Here is a 16007-nt window from a genome sequence, read left to right as displayed (position 1 = left end):
TATTAATCGAAGCCTAAAAGTGGACCGATTTTGTTTTCCCTCTTCCGTCGCTACTGATTCCTCTTAACGGACCGGATCCGCTAGGTTACTCATACTTCTCAAGATCTGCATCAAAGCAATCGCCATGGTAATTTCGATTTCTCTGCCTCTTACCCGTCTCTTGATTGTGAACACTACTCGATTAATTCAAGATACAGCATTCGAATTTTGATTCTTCATCTTCATGCCATAATTTGACCTAATTAACGGGATTTCTGTGGGTCGATGTTGGTTTTGATGAGTTTTAGGAGATAAAACTTTGTTTTACTTCCTGTTTGGATGAATTTATGTGTGTTTCTATGTTTTTTTGTTGTTGAAAATTTTCTTGTTGATTATCGTAATTTTGGGTTTTTTCTTTTAGTGAGTGCATATGAATGAAATTCAAGTTGCGTGTACTGCCTTGCATCTTTTCTCCATTTCTACGGCTTTCTGTCGGATCAGTTTCCTTTTCAATGGTTGGTTTCCTATTTAAGCGGAGAAAATTCGGCCTAGTAGTGTTTCTGACTCTAATTTGATTTATTATTGATCACATTGTTGGATATTTATTGCTTGGAAGTCTTGGTGTGGATTCTATTCTATTGCAGAAATTCAATTCTCTCATTCAAATTTGGCAAAATGAATTGCTGAATTTGCCAAGAACAAATTCTTCAATGGCAGTTAGGTTTATGGCAAACTTCCAATTAATGAATTAATTCCCTTCTGGTAGAAAATAATAATAATAAAAATACCTAACCACAGACGGTACTGGCCAAACTAAAATAGGAGGAATTCTAGTGCTGTATCACATCATTTGCCCCATAAACATCAGACAGGCCTTTGAGTTTACTTGGCCTATTTGGATTCATATGGGGCGTGGTTCTTTGTATAGTTTGAGTTACTGAATTATAAAAATATGTAATTTGTTTGGTATTTGAACCGTATCCTATAGTTTTCTATAAGTTTCAATTGGGCTTGATGTACCATCCTACGGTTTTCTCCTGAAATTTCTTAGTGTACTTGTGCTTGTTTGTAGCTTCTGCATATTTTGCATTAGTCTTACAGGGGTTTTCTTCCAACGCTTCCTCATGCAACCTAGTAATTGTCTCAGCCAATGGTCCAAGAGAAAGGATTTAGGATCCCACTCACTCGAGACTTCATGTATGGATTTAATTTTTCAGAACTCAAGGACACAGTTGTACAACAAATGTGTTCATATATGGACTTAATATTTGTGTTATTAAATCTGAATCTGTATTATTGAGCTAAGGACAAGTCCTGATGTTGGGGTATGTCTCCTAAGCATCATAATAGGTTCCCCAATGTTTTCTAACTTCGTTTAATACAAATTCTTTCTTCAACAGAGAAGGGATTCCACTATTTTTATGCACCCACTATGGCAAACCAAATTCAGGCAATTTCTGTTTTGGAGTCTCAAAACCTTCTGCTGTATTCTACCTTACTGAAATTTGACTCTAGAGCTCACCTATTGCACATATGAAAGGAAAGAAACAGAATCTTTAATGACAAGTTTAGACCTTTTGGGTGAATCCTATTCAATTTACAACTAGAGTACCTAGAGTGCTTTACAGAAAGTGTTTTTCTTTGGGTGGTATGGTAGATACACAATGATTTTTGCAATAACTCCACTTTTTTTGGTCAACTAGAGTTTTTTCTCCCTTCTTCTCTTTTTTTTTTTTTTTTTTTTTTTTTTTGGGTTAAATCTCCCCTTTCAAGTGAGGAGACTACGAGAAAGAACTCACTATGAGAGCGCATGCAGTAAAGAAGGATGCTAAATTAATCCCATTTCAATGGGATTATCTGAAACTGTCCCTTGTCTCATTGGCCTTCAAATTTTCTATGATTGGTTTTTCTTTACTGAAAGCATGTGTTTCATCAACTACTGGAAAAGATGTCAGATTTCCAGCAGGACTTCACTTATGAGTTTCCTCCAAGGAGGACGTACTATTGGAATTGAGTACAGTTGCCAAAAATTCACTGCACATGGGAAGGTTGTTGCTAACATCTTGCAGATTCTACTTAGAAGTTATGTGTACAGATCAGGATCATGGTGCTTCCACATCAGTTCGGTGTACAGACTTGTATAGCATTCAAATCTGAAATTACTATGGATTGATAGATTGGCTGTAGGTAACTCGGAAAATGACAAGCAACGTCAAATGGCTGGATAATTAATTAAATGGAAAGGTGATGACTGCATTTGTCTGCTGAATAATAATAGAAAGAACACAATTGCTATATCAACTTTAGTCCTCGTCTCAATGAATTTGGACAGTACTTACATTGACTTAGACCATACTTAAATTGACTTGATTTATGGGCATTTATCAGTCCAAATAATGAGATGTCATCAAGAGCAGAATACTTTGGTTTGATTTTGATGTTGTTATGTTCCCTTTCTTTTGATTTAGGTTCTACTGCAGCTAGACCCTTTTCTCAATGAACTTACCAGCATGTTTGAGCGCAGTACCGAGAAGGGTTCAGTGTGGGTTACTCTAAAACGATGTATGCATATCAGGTTGTTGATTAGTTTAATGAATCTTTATGACAATCTTTAGGAATCTGATTAGTTTCAAACTATATCGTATCTCTTATTGTTGTAGCGTCACTGAAGTCCAAGGTGCAGAGAAATAAAATGACCACTGCTGGTCAACCTATCGAGTACAGGTGCCTCATCCGTGCAACTGATGGGAAGAAGACAATTTCAACTTCAGTAAGTATTGACTAATCTTTTAGGCATTTTTTCCCCCCCTGAATTAAAATCTTTGCTTGGGGCGGTAAATTCTAAATTTACTCAGGATGAAAGCTGCTACCCATTGATTTGAAAGATGCTGTGTTTGGACATCGTTTCTTTTTACTTTATTTATGCTTCACTCTAAGTTTGTGTTATTACTTAATGCAATCCTGGAGTGGGGCGATTATCAAAAAGGTTCTTCTACTCAAGCACGGACACAGTTCACTTGTCAATACCAATTAACATTTAGTCTATGCCTTTTTTTATGCAATGGCATTTATTTTAAAGACACGATCAGTAATGAAGAAATAGTTTTAAAACTTGAATGGACATTCTGGCATTTAGGAAGGGAATAGACTTCATACTAATGCTCCCTCAATTTTTCTTTTACATTCAAGATCGATGTTTATGCCATCTTGCCTTAATACTGAGGAAGTAATATACGAATTCGAGCCCTTCACCCTTCTCACTTCTTTATGAATTAGTTCTTTTTGCTTGAATTTTATTTATTTCATTCCTTTTGGTAAACAGAAGCATAACCTGTTTTCTTTTTTTTTAAAAAAACATCATTCGGTATGTCGCCGTTTCACATTCTTCAAATCTTATTATCTTTATTATTGCTTAATTTTTATTCAACAGCGTTTTATTTTTGAGGTTTCTTTTAACTTTCTTGAATCTGAAGCATTTGTAACATTTTCTCTTTAACTGGCAAGGTTGGAGCTAAAGACCACCTGAGATTTCAAGCTTCCTATTCAACCATTCTTAAAGCCCACATGACTGCTCTTAAAAAGAGAGAGAGGAAGGACAGGAAGAAGGCACCAGAGGCAGAGAAGGATTCGAAGAAGAAACCAAGGAAAGTATGAGGGGAGGTTCTCTTGCTTTTGTAGGTTTCTCAAACTAGGGTAACTTTCTTTTCTTGGTTACGCTTTTGATTTCAAAATGACTTCTATCCTTTGACCTGAGTGTTATGCTTCCCCCTTATTTCTAGGAAAATGCAGAGGAAAGAAGGGGGGGAGGTAGAATTTTTGGAATTTCAGGAATTGAAAAACACTTGATTCTGTCATTTGTTTAGCCATTTTTTTTTCTTAGAAAATATTTGAAATATACATGTGCTTTTGCTGTGGAATTGTCTGGAAGTTGTGCATCTCTCGTCCTTGAAGTTATACCTTGCTTAGACAGTGTAATTGCGAGGTTGAAACTGTTTGTGATTCACTTGGGAACGTTATATTGTCCATTTTTTTTTTTTTTTTTAGAGACAATTTCATTGTTTACAAAATACCTTCCCAATTTGCAACGAAGGATGTATAACTATAGGAAGTAAAAATATTAGACAGTTTACACCAAGATATATCTTGGTAAACAACGTTATCGAAAAGTTTTGTGTATGTTTGTGTCGTTTCTGTAAATATTCCTGATTTCTTTCTTTCCACAGATTCCAAAAGAAAGTCATGATGAGGTTTTTCCATATGAGCATAAACTCTCATAATTTTGCTTTTGGCTTGTCGAAAAGGTCTCATCCGAATGATGTATTCCTTATAAACCCATGACTAACCCTTTAATTAGTCGATATGAGACTTCTCTTCCAACAATCCTTCTCTCGAACAAAGTATACCATAGAGTCCTCAAACAGTCTCTCCTTATTCAAGGTTCGACTCCTTTGGAGCCCTCGAACAAAGTACACAATTTGTTCGACACTTGAGTTACTTTTGACTACACTTTCGAGGGTCTCAACTTCTTTGTTCGACATTTGGGAATTCTATTGACATGACTAAGTAAGGGTATGATTTTGATACTATGTTAAGAATCACGGCTCTCCACAATGGTATGATATTGTCTACTTTGAGTATAAATTCTCATGACTTTGCTTTTGGCTTCCCGAAAGACCTAAAGACCTCATGAAGATGTATTCCTTATTTGTAAATCCATGAGCAACCTGTTATTTAGCCGATGTTGGACTCTTCCAACAATTCTCAACACCAACACCAGCGGGAGGAAACTCCAGCTGCTGCTATACATCCAACGTTCTTCTTGAACGATAATGAATTACTTTTTGGTACATTCATGCCGAACATAGACTTCCCAACCCTTGCTACAGAAAGTTTTGTGAAGGTTTTGGATTACTTAAGAGGCGTAATATTATTATATTAATTGCCCGAAAGATAAATGTGTTCGAATCATACTCGAGCATTTCCTCCCCGGATATTTTGTAGGTTGAATTTAGTTTTACTACCAAAATATTTTGTTTTGGTCTCGTAAGAATGATGACTGACCATATTTTTTCTTAACTTGTAAGTGCTTAGTCCCATTCATATGAACAGGATGAATAATTTTGGAGTGATTTTAAAATGGCCATAGCCGTTAATCATGAGATACATGATTAGGCATAATTGAAGATATTTTTTTCTCTAACACAATTTTTTACACAAATAGCGCCAATATATTGGTTTATATACTCTCCTAAAATATATATATAAACGAGAAATTTTCTAAAAATATGATCTTCCAATTTTTAACGCTAATGGATACCTGCCCTTTCATAACGCTAATGGATACCTGCTGAAAAGGTGTATGACACAACAAAAACTTCACAACAAAAACTTTACAACTATGTCATTCTTGGCAACAATGATCGTCGTCGACGAGAACTTTTGAGGGTGTGAAATTACCATGTTGTTCTTTTCATCTAATGAAACGTTTTAATTTCATCTAATAATATGAACTTAGATTTAATGCATAGACGACAAACTTAAGATTGAAAATGGCCCAACGTCTCCACGATGCACACAAGAGGGTTTCTAAATGCCACGAATACCTAAAACCACGTTTAGAAGGAAGACGACCATAATCAAAGTAGAAAATAACAATGTAAAGCTAAGTATTTCAAAATAACAATACTAGAAGTAAAGAGTGACCCTAATCAACTCTAGTTAGAGATTTTTGCATTCATTCTCTTCTTGCGATGTTTCACACTTTGAAACCGGATGCAAATACTAGTCAACAAATACGCTCGACAATTTAGTATTTTACTGAATTCAACCATGTCGGTTTACTTTTCTGGTTTCTTATCAACTTCGGCCAAAGTTTGAATTGAATCAAATCGAATCATTACACCGTTATCACAGGTCTAACTCCACACATGTTTAAAATGATCGTCGTGACTAAATTTCACGTTTTCTTACTAATCTACTTACAAGCACCCAGAAAGATTTTGAGATCAGATAACCAAGAACAGTTTAAAGAGTGGTGAAAAAGTGACCAAGCAGATCCATGTTCTGTACTGTATATCATTACACCAAGAACCCATAACATATCTAATTTAGCATTTCAGAAAACAAAGTTGTAAGCAAAAAACCAAAAGGTTGGTTTAAAAGCAAATGGAATCAGAATTGTTCATCATCAGAATTTGACTCCTCATATTCCTCATCGTCATATGATGATGATGAGGAGGAGGAGGATGATGATGATGCAGCAGGACTCTCTTGCTGACGCTGAGATTCTAAATATTCCATTATGGCGTACCTGTACTTATCAGGATGATCCCACCATGTTGGGGTGTTCAGAATAGCTTTCTCCAGCCAATATTCATCAGGTTTCTGCTTCTTTCGAGTGCGTCTTTTGTAAAACTTTCCCCAACTGTACATTGCGCTCTTCAAGCGGGCACTCCGGTCTGCTCCAAAGAGGTATTTGATGTAATCCTTCGCTAATAGAACCAGCTCTTGCCCTTCAATGATGTAAATGTACTGCCCAAACAAACATTCAAACAGTAAAACATAAGTGAAGCTTTGTAACTTAACTTGTAAGTACACAACCCACAATTCAAATGTTCCTAAGATTTCCCCACAACTAAGATATTACTAATGTATCCAAAGCAACATGATTTTCCTCGAGAATACTTTGGCTTCATCAACGGGCCCGAAGTCTAGCCTAGGCTTGATCCAAGCTCAACCCAAATCCAAGGTTTGAGCCATGAACTTGCTGTTTAAGGTTGAGTCTAGCCCATTCCGGGGCAAACAGTGCATTAGGCCTATTGGACGTGGACTTGGGCTGAGCTTGAACCTTCAATTTTTAGTGTCGAGCTGGCCGAATGATGAGGGTGAAGAATATAACCCTGCATCCACGGAAAGCTACAACACTCGAGCCAAGTCTAAAAAGGCCAATAGTTTGTTGTACAAAATCTTTTTCCTTTAAGAGCTATGGAAGAAGATATAGCAATTTCTCTAGCTTGACTAAGAAAAGAGGACAAAAAAACAGCTGGGAGACAAATAGGCATGAGGAAGAGGGAGAGGGGGGGCTACGAGCCCTCTCCCGTTGCTGTTCCCGGATCACCCATCCAGCGATTACTAATCTAGTATACATATAGTATGCCTCCTTCGTTGAAGTTGTAGGTACACATCTAGAGCTTAGCTAAAAAAGTGATTATTACCACTAAAACAAGGCCAATGGTCGCCAGAACTACATGCATTGTTTCTTCCAGAATTCCTAAAATGTTATGATCCTCAGATTCACTGGAGCTATCCCCGCCACTGCTGCCACCGCCACCACCTGGAGGTGTTCTTCCACCATCTCCACCATCATAGAAGTCTTTGTTTTCAATTTGCTGTCGCAATATATCTTCTACTGATCGTCCCTTCTTAAAATTTTCAACAACTTTGTCAAAAGCTTTCCATGGAGAACCCTGCTAGAAACAAGGTACCATTACTATCTAGATTTGCAGATACCTCTTAAATAAATAGCATCTTATCAAACTCCAAAGTTGAGATTTACTCATTTGAAATTTCAAACCAGGATAGGGGTATGCACAAATAATAATGGAAAAAAAAGAAAAAACACTCCAAATCCTCCATCCACAATGTATAAGACGTTCTACCTTGCTTACAAAACTAGCTGCAATTCTGACACTCGTTTTTTTTTTTTTTTCGATATCACAAAAATCAAGAGCATAAAATCAGAAAAGTATGATCAGACATGAAAAGTTAATCCACTGACATTGGTGGATACTAAAACACTTGTCAGTAACAAAACAGAAATTACAATGATAAGCTGAATTCCAGTCATTTCTGTTTCGTTACTGACAAGTGTACTCCTAAACCATCAACCATTGCTTCATGGAAGACAAAATGACACACAAGATTTGCAAGAAGCACATATTCTACGATCTAGTTAGAGACAATTTTTGTTCCACTAGTTAGAGAAGAGAGCTAGACAAAGTATTACCGGCAGAAAAAAGCATCAAAGAACAGAATTTACAAGTAGTAAAAGAAAAAATTGAAAAATAGACAGCAATGACAACAAAGTAAGAGATGTTCTCACCCCATCACCATTGTCCTTTCCCTTGCTACCAAACAAGGAAGCAATTGGGGTATACCGATGTTTTAATCCAACCCTCCGATGATCATACTTCAATACTGGTAGACCTTTCTTTAAATAAGATGTATTGGCACTTGGATTCACAAACGCACTTCGTGTCTGACTAGCAAGGAATGATGGATAACTTGACTTAGAAACAAGACATAATGATTTATTGGGACAGAGAGAATTCTGTGTCGCAGTTATCTGCATCATGCTACACATCCTTTGATAAACACCTCAATTGATCATATGCCACACTCCAACACCCTGACATCAAAGCTCCAACATCATGTAAGAAGCATAAAAATCTCAATGTTTGTTCAATCATTAATCTACCCAATTCATATCTAAACCTTAATTACCCTTCTCTTCAATCCATCCACCATACAATTTCCTACACTGGCCGCGCAAACCTCTCAATATGAAATATAAAGCTTTATTCCAACAGATTTGTACTAATATTACACAAAAAGAACGACGAATTCTGAGTTATGCCCTCTTATCCTCTCCCATAAACATTCCAGCATACATTTTTCTACACTAGCTGCGTACATAAACTAAGCGCGCAAACCTCTCAATATGAAATCTACAGCTTTTTTCCTGCAAAAATGTACTTATATTACACAAAAAGAGGGAAGAATTCTGTGTCATGTCTTCTAATCCTCTCCCATAAGACATTCCAGCATACATTTTCCTACACTATCCGCGTACAGAAACTAAGAAGAAAAGGGCGCGGCGCAAACCCCTGAATATGAAATCTAAAGCTTTTCTCCAACAGATGAACTTAAATAGTACACAGAGAGGGAAGAATTCAGAGTTATGCGCTCTTATCCTCTCCCATGTTTCGTTATCTCTGTCACATCAATTGGTTCGTGTTAAAAGGATAGAAAGAAGGAAGTTTACCTAATGCTGCCGGCCAAAAGTCCCCAGTAGAATCCTTTGATAGTTCATAGCGGGTTGAAAATGGAAGGAGTCTGAGGCGAAGAAACTATAGGATTTGGGAATTGAGAGAGGGGGAGGGAGAGGGAGGTGGAGAGTGAAAGAGAAGAAAGCAGAAGCAGCAATGGAGGATATGGCGGAGACTCTGAGAACCTGCCGCCTGCCGATGGATTGATTGAAAGAGAGGAGATGGGCTTTGCCTTTTGGTTATCACGCCTAATTGGGCCACCAACCCACACCTTCTCGGCTCCGCACACGCCCAACACGTGACCTAACTCAGCTGCGGCTCAAAAAATGGCTCGACTTTGACTCGTGTGGCGGCTTGTTCGGCTTGGCTTTGCTGAACACTTCGACTCAACTTGACAGCTGGGACTTAGACTCAACTTAACACCTCAGCTTCTCCAACTCAACTTGTGGCGGCTTATGTATGTGATTGCATTGCTAACCCCAACCGTGAGTTCATTTACTGAAATACTCAATCCACGACTACCCTTATATTTTTTAGGTAAAGGTAAAATTTTCATGCACGGATGACAGCGAACACGGCTGGAAAGACCATGAAAGTTCGAATAGGACCGTTGCTTTTAATTCTAGTTTTGTTTTTTGAATTGAATAGGTAAGTCTATTCACGTATGCTATTAAAGCATACATGGGGTGACGCCTAATTAGATTAAGAAAATTATGGGCATTACACTAAACCTTTCTTCTATTTCCACCTTTGTGATCTATGCCGAGTTGAGATTAAGTCGGGATTTGTCATCGAGAAACCTTCGAGTACATTCATCTTCAGATGGTGCCAATAGGCTCGACATTTCAAGTGCTAGAGTTTTTCGAGTTACACATCCTTCCGGTTCGCGAAAGGAGGAGAAAAGACCATATTTTATTAAAAAAAATGGCAGCCACTAGCTTTTTGAACATCAAAATAGGCCACTAAAGTTGACGGACTCCTTTGGCTGCTCATTTGGTATACAATGTGTGCAAGTTTTAGGCATCTCTTTAGCCAATTCCTCCATTACCATAGCATTGGTTGCTATCCAAGTTGAACAGATATGGCACAAACTCAAGCTTGTTATGATCGAATTTCCCACTCCCTTTCTCAAAAAATGGTATGCTATTTAAACTTTATATGCTTCTCTCTCACTTCTCTCTCGTTATTCATTTTTATCACGAGGAGCTTGATCCCTCTAGATTACTTGTGGAAAATCTTTGTCTCGATCCCTGTAAAAATAAATAATTTTTTTTTACAAGAATGAGGATTGAAACCGGGGATAGAAAAAGCTTCCTCGTCCTCGTCCTCGTCCCAGGTAAGTTTCTAGGATTTCAAAGAAGTTGGATTTTAAATGGTTACAATCGGAATAGTTTTCATACCAATACTATAAAATGTCTCAGATTTTTAATAACATAGGCGGTCACAATGTACGAAAAACGCTATAGAAAATTTATAATAGCATTTTTTTTGTAAGCTATTGTATCCATTATTTCTTGTAGTGTTCACTCAAAAGTCTGTGCCGTAAAGACTCTATAGATTATTTATACGATTTTATTAAATTATAAGGTCAAAAATTCTAATTTTTAAAACCATAAAGATTAAATTATGTGAGATCCTAGGTCGGTTACTAATCATTCTTTATAACGGCACAAACCTCTTCCTGACAAAGCATTTTAAATCATTGAGAGGAAGTGTACGACTCAACCAAATTTATGATCAAAATCATGAAAGTCCATACCGAAAATTGACAACATCGTACTGTTACAAAACTATATCGAGGTTTGTCGAATGGATATTTATTTTTTGATATTGGTGCAGGTGGAAGAAAGGGAAATGAAATGGAATGTAAGCCATCTAAAGTACCAAGAAGGACTGATCAAAGAAGAAGTAAAATTGGTAGTGGAGAAGTTAAATAAGCTTCAGCTATGTGTAGACAAGCTCTCTTTTACAAACACTGCCTGCAAAACTACTTCATGCCTATCAGCTGGTGAGGTTGACAAGCAGGTAATTAACTCTAAAATCTCTTCATTTCTTAGATTTGATATCTAATTTGAATTTCAAAGTCCAACTATTTGCTATTCATTTGTTTTTAAACGTTTTCTTAAGAACGATGAAACCATGGTAGAGAAATGATGAACATACAATCATAAGTTTTAAAAATCAAGAGCAAAAAATCAATCAAATGGTTATCAAACGGATTAATAGTCATTGAAGTTTTAGTAGGTTTGTGTGAGATCTCACGTTAGTTGTAGAGGGGAACGAAACATTCTTTATAAGAGTGTGGAAACCTATTCGTAGTAGACGCGTTTTAAAAACCTTGAGGAGAAACCCGAAAAAGAAAGTTCAAAGAGGACAATAGCAGCTAGTGGTGGGCTTGAGCGGTTACAAATGGTATCAGAGCTAGGTTTTGGGCGGTGTGACTGCGAGGACACTAAGCCTCGAATGGGGATGGACATCGGGTAGTATGTTAGCGATGAGCCACGAAGGGGGTGGATTGTGAGATCCCATAGTTGGGGAACGAAAAGTTTTTTTTCTAAGGGCGTGGAAACCTATTTATAGTAGATGGGTTTTAAAAATATTGAGGAGAAACTTGAAAGAGAAAATCCAAAGAGAACAATAGTCGCTAGTGGTGGGCTTGAACTGTTACAAATGGTTTCAGAGTTAGGTTTTGGGCGGTGTGCCAGCGAGGACACTAAGCCCTGAATGGGAGTTGACATCGGGTTGTATACTAGCGAGGAGGTTGAGCCAGGAAGGAGTGGATTGTGAGATCCTAGAGTTGGGGGAACGAAACATATTTTGTTAAGAGTGTGAAAACCTCTCTCTAGAAGACAACGTTTTAAAAACTTTAAGGAGAAGCCCAAAAGGGAAAGCCCAAAGATGACGATATTGTCAGGGCATGGACACCGAGCAATATGCTAACGAGGAGGTTGGGCGTCCAAGGGAGTGAATTGCGAGATCCCACATTTAAAAAATGAGGCAGTTTTTTATAAGGGTGTGAAAATCTCTCTCTAACAAACGTTTTAAAAACCTTGAGAAAAAGCCCGTAAGGAAAAAACCAAAGCAGACGATAACTACTATGGGGCTCGAGATGTTATCGTTTGTGTCGAATAGGTCGTTAATTAATTTTTTAATTTTGTATTTAATAAGATTTTAAACGTTCAATCTTATGTTTAATAGGTTCATAATATATTCAACATCTAAAAAAATTCACTAATATTTGTTATATACAAAATTAAAAAATTTAGAAGTCTATTCTAACACAAAATTCAATTTTAAATTTAATAAATCGATTAATTATAAAAGAAAAATCAAATTTCACCATACTTTTAAACTATAAAGACGGGTCAAAAATAAAATTAAAAGTTTAAGAACTTATTAGTTATGAACGAATGAAACAACCGAGATTGCAGTTCTTACTCCGACATGGAAGCAAAAATATGGTGAAGGAGAAGAAGCTATTAAGGGATATCAATACAAGCCAGAAGAGTAAACAAGCTGGAACAACCCTCGATGAACTTGAAGCTCCTGTACACAAACTTAAACTCCTCTCCTTTAAATTTCTTTGTTGGATCATCAGTATTAATATTTTCCTTTTGATTTTCTCGGAATCCAAACAGATTAAGAACTTGGATGAACAGATTAAGAACTCTCATAGGCATTTATATAGAACAGATTTTGAAGAGATTTACAGAGAAAAGAAAGTGCATGAAATGGAGAAAGAGAAGAGTGTGGCCAATGCTGCTGTGGGTGGAAGGCTGTGGAGCTCGTTGGGATCAAAGAAAGATGTTCAACGACAAGTTCAAGTAATTCAAATTTGATTTTGATTAGAGAGATTATTTTGTTTGATTAATGGTTAATTATGGTGTTTAATTGCAGATTATGTATGAGGAATTAGATGAGTTGAGGTTGAAGCAAGTTGAAATTAGGGATGGAGGTAGGTTTGTGGAGAAAAAATTGGGACGGATTGAAAAACAAATTGCGTTTTTACGGACCCGATTGCAAAGATTTCAATAACAGTAAATAGAGTCGCTACGATATGTATGACATGATGGTAAAGTGCGGAATACTTCGTTTAAAATAGTTTATAAATGATGTCATGAACTTAAGCCGTTTGAAAATAACGAGAAGAATAACACAATTTCTGGATTTACGTAAGGGTTACAAAATAAACATAAATGCAGCTACTCTAACACTGGTTCTATGGCCTTCGTCACGACGTTGCCGTCATCCATATAGGAATGTCTTGCCTTTACCTAAAATGTAAGAGTAGCACATGACTAGAGTATTTTAAGAAAATCACTCCACTACTCGTATTGCAAAATGCAAACACATGCAACATGGTGAGACCTATAATTTAAAACATCATTTCATTTTCTCAGACGACTTTTTAGTCTGGGTTAAGTTAGATATGTAGTACTTCTATACACACGACCTATACGTGCGAACGTGACCCCACTAGGTGAGTTCGCACACCTTTGGGCCTGCTAGTTAGGCTAGCACTTGTTGATGGGTTGTTGCTGGACACCTAGAGGGAATAGCGACCATCGTAGCATCTTGGTAAATATGATGGTCAAAATCAGTATTATAGTGTACATGTTTGTATTCATCATAATGGGGAAGTATCCTGATACACGTGAGCATACAATTACGCATGAGATCCCAATACTTTCCATCATGACGTAATAAATAATGCAAGACAACCTCCAATTTGTGTTCATGCATCCGGGAATGCCCCTTATAATGCTACGGACGCGTACGTTATAAGGCAGTAAAACGATTATTATGCTTATCATAATGTCGCGACGGTCATTACTCCTATCGGTTCTCCAGCAATAGCTCCAGAGAATACTAGTCTAACCAAGAAAGGGGCCCAAGAGGTGTACGAACCGACTGGTGGGTCCATACTCACACGTGTGGCCCGTGTGTAGAATAGTAAATACACATCAAATTACCCACTTAGGATAGTCACCTTATGATAGTTCTCACTCATGATTGTATGTGCTTACATCTAACCCTAATAGCAGGTCACTTACTGAGTATTTTTTAAAATACTTAAGTCATATGCTATTATTATTTTCCATGTAAAGGCAAGACTCCCTGTACCACTCACGATGGTTTCGCAACTCAAGAGACCATGACACATGTATAAGATAGTTTATATTTAAACCTCGTAGACTTTAAGTTAATATGCGTTTAAATTCGTAGTGTATAGATTAGTATAATGTTTTTATTATAAAGTTTTGAATGAATAGTTTCTGCTTAAAATGATTATGATATGTATACCGTTACGACTTTAGATTAAGTAAAAATCTAACATCGTTACAATTAGAGTAAAAACTATTATCACAAACCAACTACAAGTACGTTCTTTCAGTATGTTTTGTCATTACTCGAGAAATTCCTAAGAGATCATCCCGCATAGAATTACTCTCCTTCGTAAATTCTTAAAAATTAAGCGTATAGCTTAATAGATAACGTATCCAAGAACACGACATAGAAGATATAAATAAAAATTTAAAATATGATGGGAAGGAGAATTAAATGAAGAATAAATGGAAGTGGATAAAGGAAGATACGATAATAAAAAAAACTTTAAGCATTAACATGGCATAGTTCATACGGCATGAGTGATGTTGATGTTGAACCTTAGGGCTAAATGAGTGGCGCTTGTGTGGACAGGCGGAAGGCCTTGGCAGCCGCGGCTGTTGCTGTCACGGTGGAGTGAGGGCATAGCCAATAGGGGATGTTTGGCTGCCTTATACGTTAGCCTTCATGTTTGGCCATAGTATGCTCCATCTTATAGCTTTCAAAAATTTAGCTAAAATTTTAAATGTTATGACCGAGCGATAAAAATCAATGGGACAACCTTGATCCAATGCCACCAGAAGTAGACGTCGTGGGATTTTGAAAACCCTAGCATAGAGCTTCATCTCTCCTTTTCACGCACCATTGCATGGTTCTCCTTGGTCGTGAAAAACAACCTTGCACGGGAAGAGGTCAAGGGTATTATTTTAACACTTACCTAGCTAGCATGGACATATATACACTCGAGTATTTGAAGCTTTCACATAGCTGAGGAGAATAGCAACACTGAGTTTACGATCAGAAATGTTGAATGTCGAACAACCAATCTTGATACCCATTAGATGGTCCCAAAGTCAACTTATTATAGGGATCAATATTGGCTCCTAAATTAACCTTTGGTTTACCACTCAGATGTCCCAAATTAACATCTGATCTTGTGTAGAGTGTTATTGATTGGCTTGAAATAAGCTGAGCTTTCATGATGAGTGCTACCTTAGCATTGTTTTTGTTTGGCACGGGAAGAAGAGTGGAATAGTCTTAGATAGTAAACTGCTTCTCACTAACATTTTCGACAGTCTTTTAGATCGAGAAACTAGAAGTCTTTCCAATATATGAGTGGAGACGGGAGATTTTTTTATTATTATTATCAAACAATTATAAAAAAAATGATTATCAAACCGTGTCTAAATTTTCTATAAATGTGTGATTATGCGTATATATGAATGATATATATAATTAAAATATGGTTTATTTTTATTAAACCTTATCTTGTAACGAGACAGGTTTTAAAATCATGTGGTTGATAAGGATATGCAATGAGCCAAAGCGGATAATATCTGTTAGCGGTAGGCTTGAGCTATGACAAACAATAATAGAACGAAACATTGGGCGGTGTATTAGCGAGGACGTTAGGCCCCATGATTTAAATTCGTGAGGCAGATGGCTAAACGTAATGGCCGATGCGAACTTGAGCTATTACAAACAACAACAATTTATTCAAATACAGTCATGCAACGTGTGATAGTAAGATAAAAGACGATAATATATGTAACAGCCCAAGCCCACTGCTAACCAATATTGTCCTTTTGGACTTTTCCTTTTGTATTTCCCCTCAAGATTTTTAAAATGTTTAGGTAGGGAGAGGTCTCCCCACCC

General features: G+C 36.9%; 2 protein-coding genes across 4 annotated transcripts; one reads left to right on the top strand and one right to left on the bottom strand.

Annotated features, from left to right (window-relative positions):
- LOC111490504 (signal recognition particle 14 kDa protein-like) lies at nt 1-3902 on the top strand. Of its 3 annotated transcripts, XM_023139157.1 has the most exons (5): nt 1-127; nt 2448-2541; nt 2640-2749; nt 3484-3672; nt 3759-3902. In XM_023139157.1, exons 1-4 carry the CDS (start codon nt 125-127, stop codon nt 3631-3633), a joined length of 357 nt encoding a protein of 118 aa, XP_022994925.1. In that variant the 5' UTR covers nt 1-124; the 3' UTR covers nt 3634-3672; nt 3759-3902. The 3 variants fall into 3 exon arrangements, with proteins under 3 accessions (XP_022994925.1, XP_022994924.1, XP_022994926.1); XM_023139156.1 differs by having other exon boundaries at nt 3484-3896; XM_023139158.1 differs by lacking the exon at nt 1-127 and adding an exon at nt 1723-2223 and having other exon boundaries at nt 3484-3896.
- A 2082-nt stretch (nt 3903-5984) lies between these two features.
- On the bottom strand, nt 5985-9238 carry LOC111490456. Its single transcript, XM_023139087.1, has 4 exons — nt 9023-9238; nt 8081-8386; nt 7194-7445; nt 5985-6510 (listed from the first exon to the last, which is right to left on the bottom strand). Exons 2-4 carry the CDS (start codon nt 8339-8341, stop codon nt 6151-6153), a joined length of 873 nt encoding a protein of 290 aa, XP_022994855.1. The 5' UTR covers nt 8342-8386; nt 9023-9238; the 3' UTR covers nt 5985-6150.
- Nucleotides 9239-16007: the final 6769 nt, after the last annotated feature.

Source organism: Cucurbita maxima, unplaced genomic scaffold (assembly GCF_002738345.1).
Source record: "Cucurbita maxima cultivar Rimu unplaced genomic scaffold, Cmax_1.0 Cma_Scf00015, whole genome shotgun sequence".
In the NCBI taxonomy this organism is placed as follows: Eukaryota; Viridiplantae; Streptophyta; class Magnoliopsida; order Cucurbitales; family Cucurbitaceae; genus Cucurbita; species Cucurbita maxima.
This window is presented reverse-complemented; position numbering and strand designations above follow the sequence as displayed.

Bases quoted from the DNA above. Each gene is read 5' to 3' on its own strand.
- LOC111490504 (XM_023139157.1), top strand. The intron at 2,542-2,639 runs GTATGCATATCA...TTATTGTTGTAG, and splicing joins GTGGGTTACTCTAAAACGAT to CGTCACTGAAGTCCAAGGTG. The intron at 2,750-3,483 runs GTAAGTATTGAC...TTAACTGGCAAG, and splicing joins AGAAGACAATTTCAACTTCA to GTTGGAGCTAAAGACCACCT.
- LOC111490456 (XM_023139087.1), bottom strand. From the start codon at position 8,341: ATGTGTAGCATGATGCAGATAACTGCGACACAGAATTCTCTCTGTCCC. The intron at 7,446-8,080 runs GTGAGAACATCT...TGTTTCTAGCAG, and splicing joins GAAAGGACAATGGTGATGGG to GGTTCTCCATGGAAAGCTTT. The intron at 6,511-7,193 runs GTAATAATCACT...TTGTTTGGGCAG, and splicing joins CCATTGGCCTTGTTTTAGTG to TACATTTACATCATTGAAGG.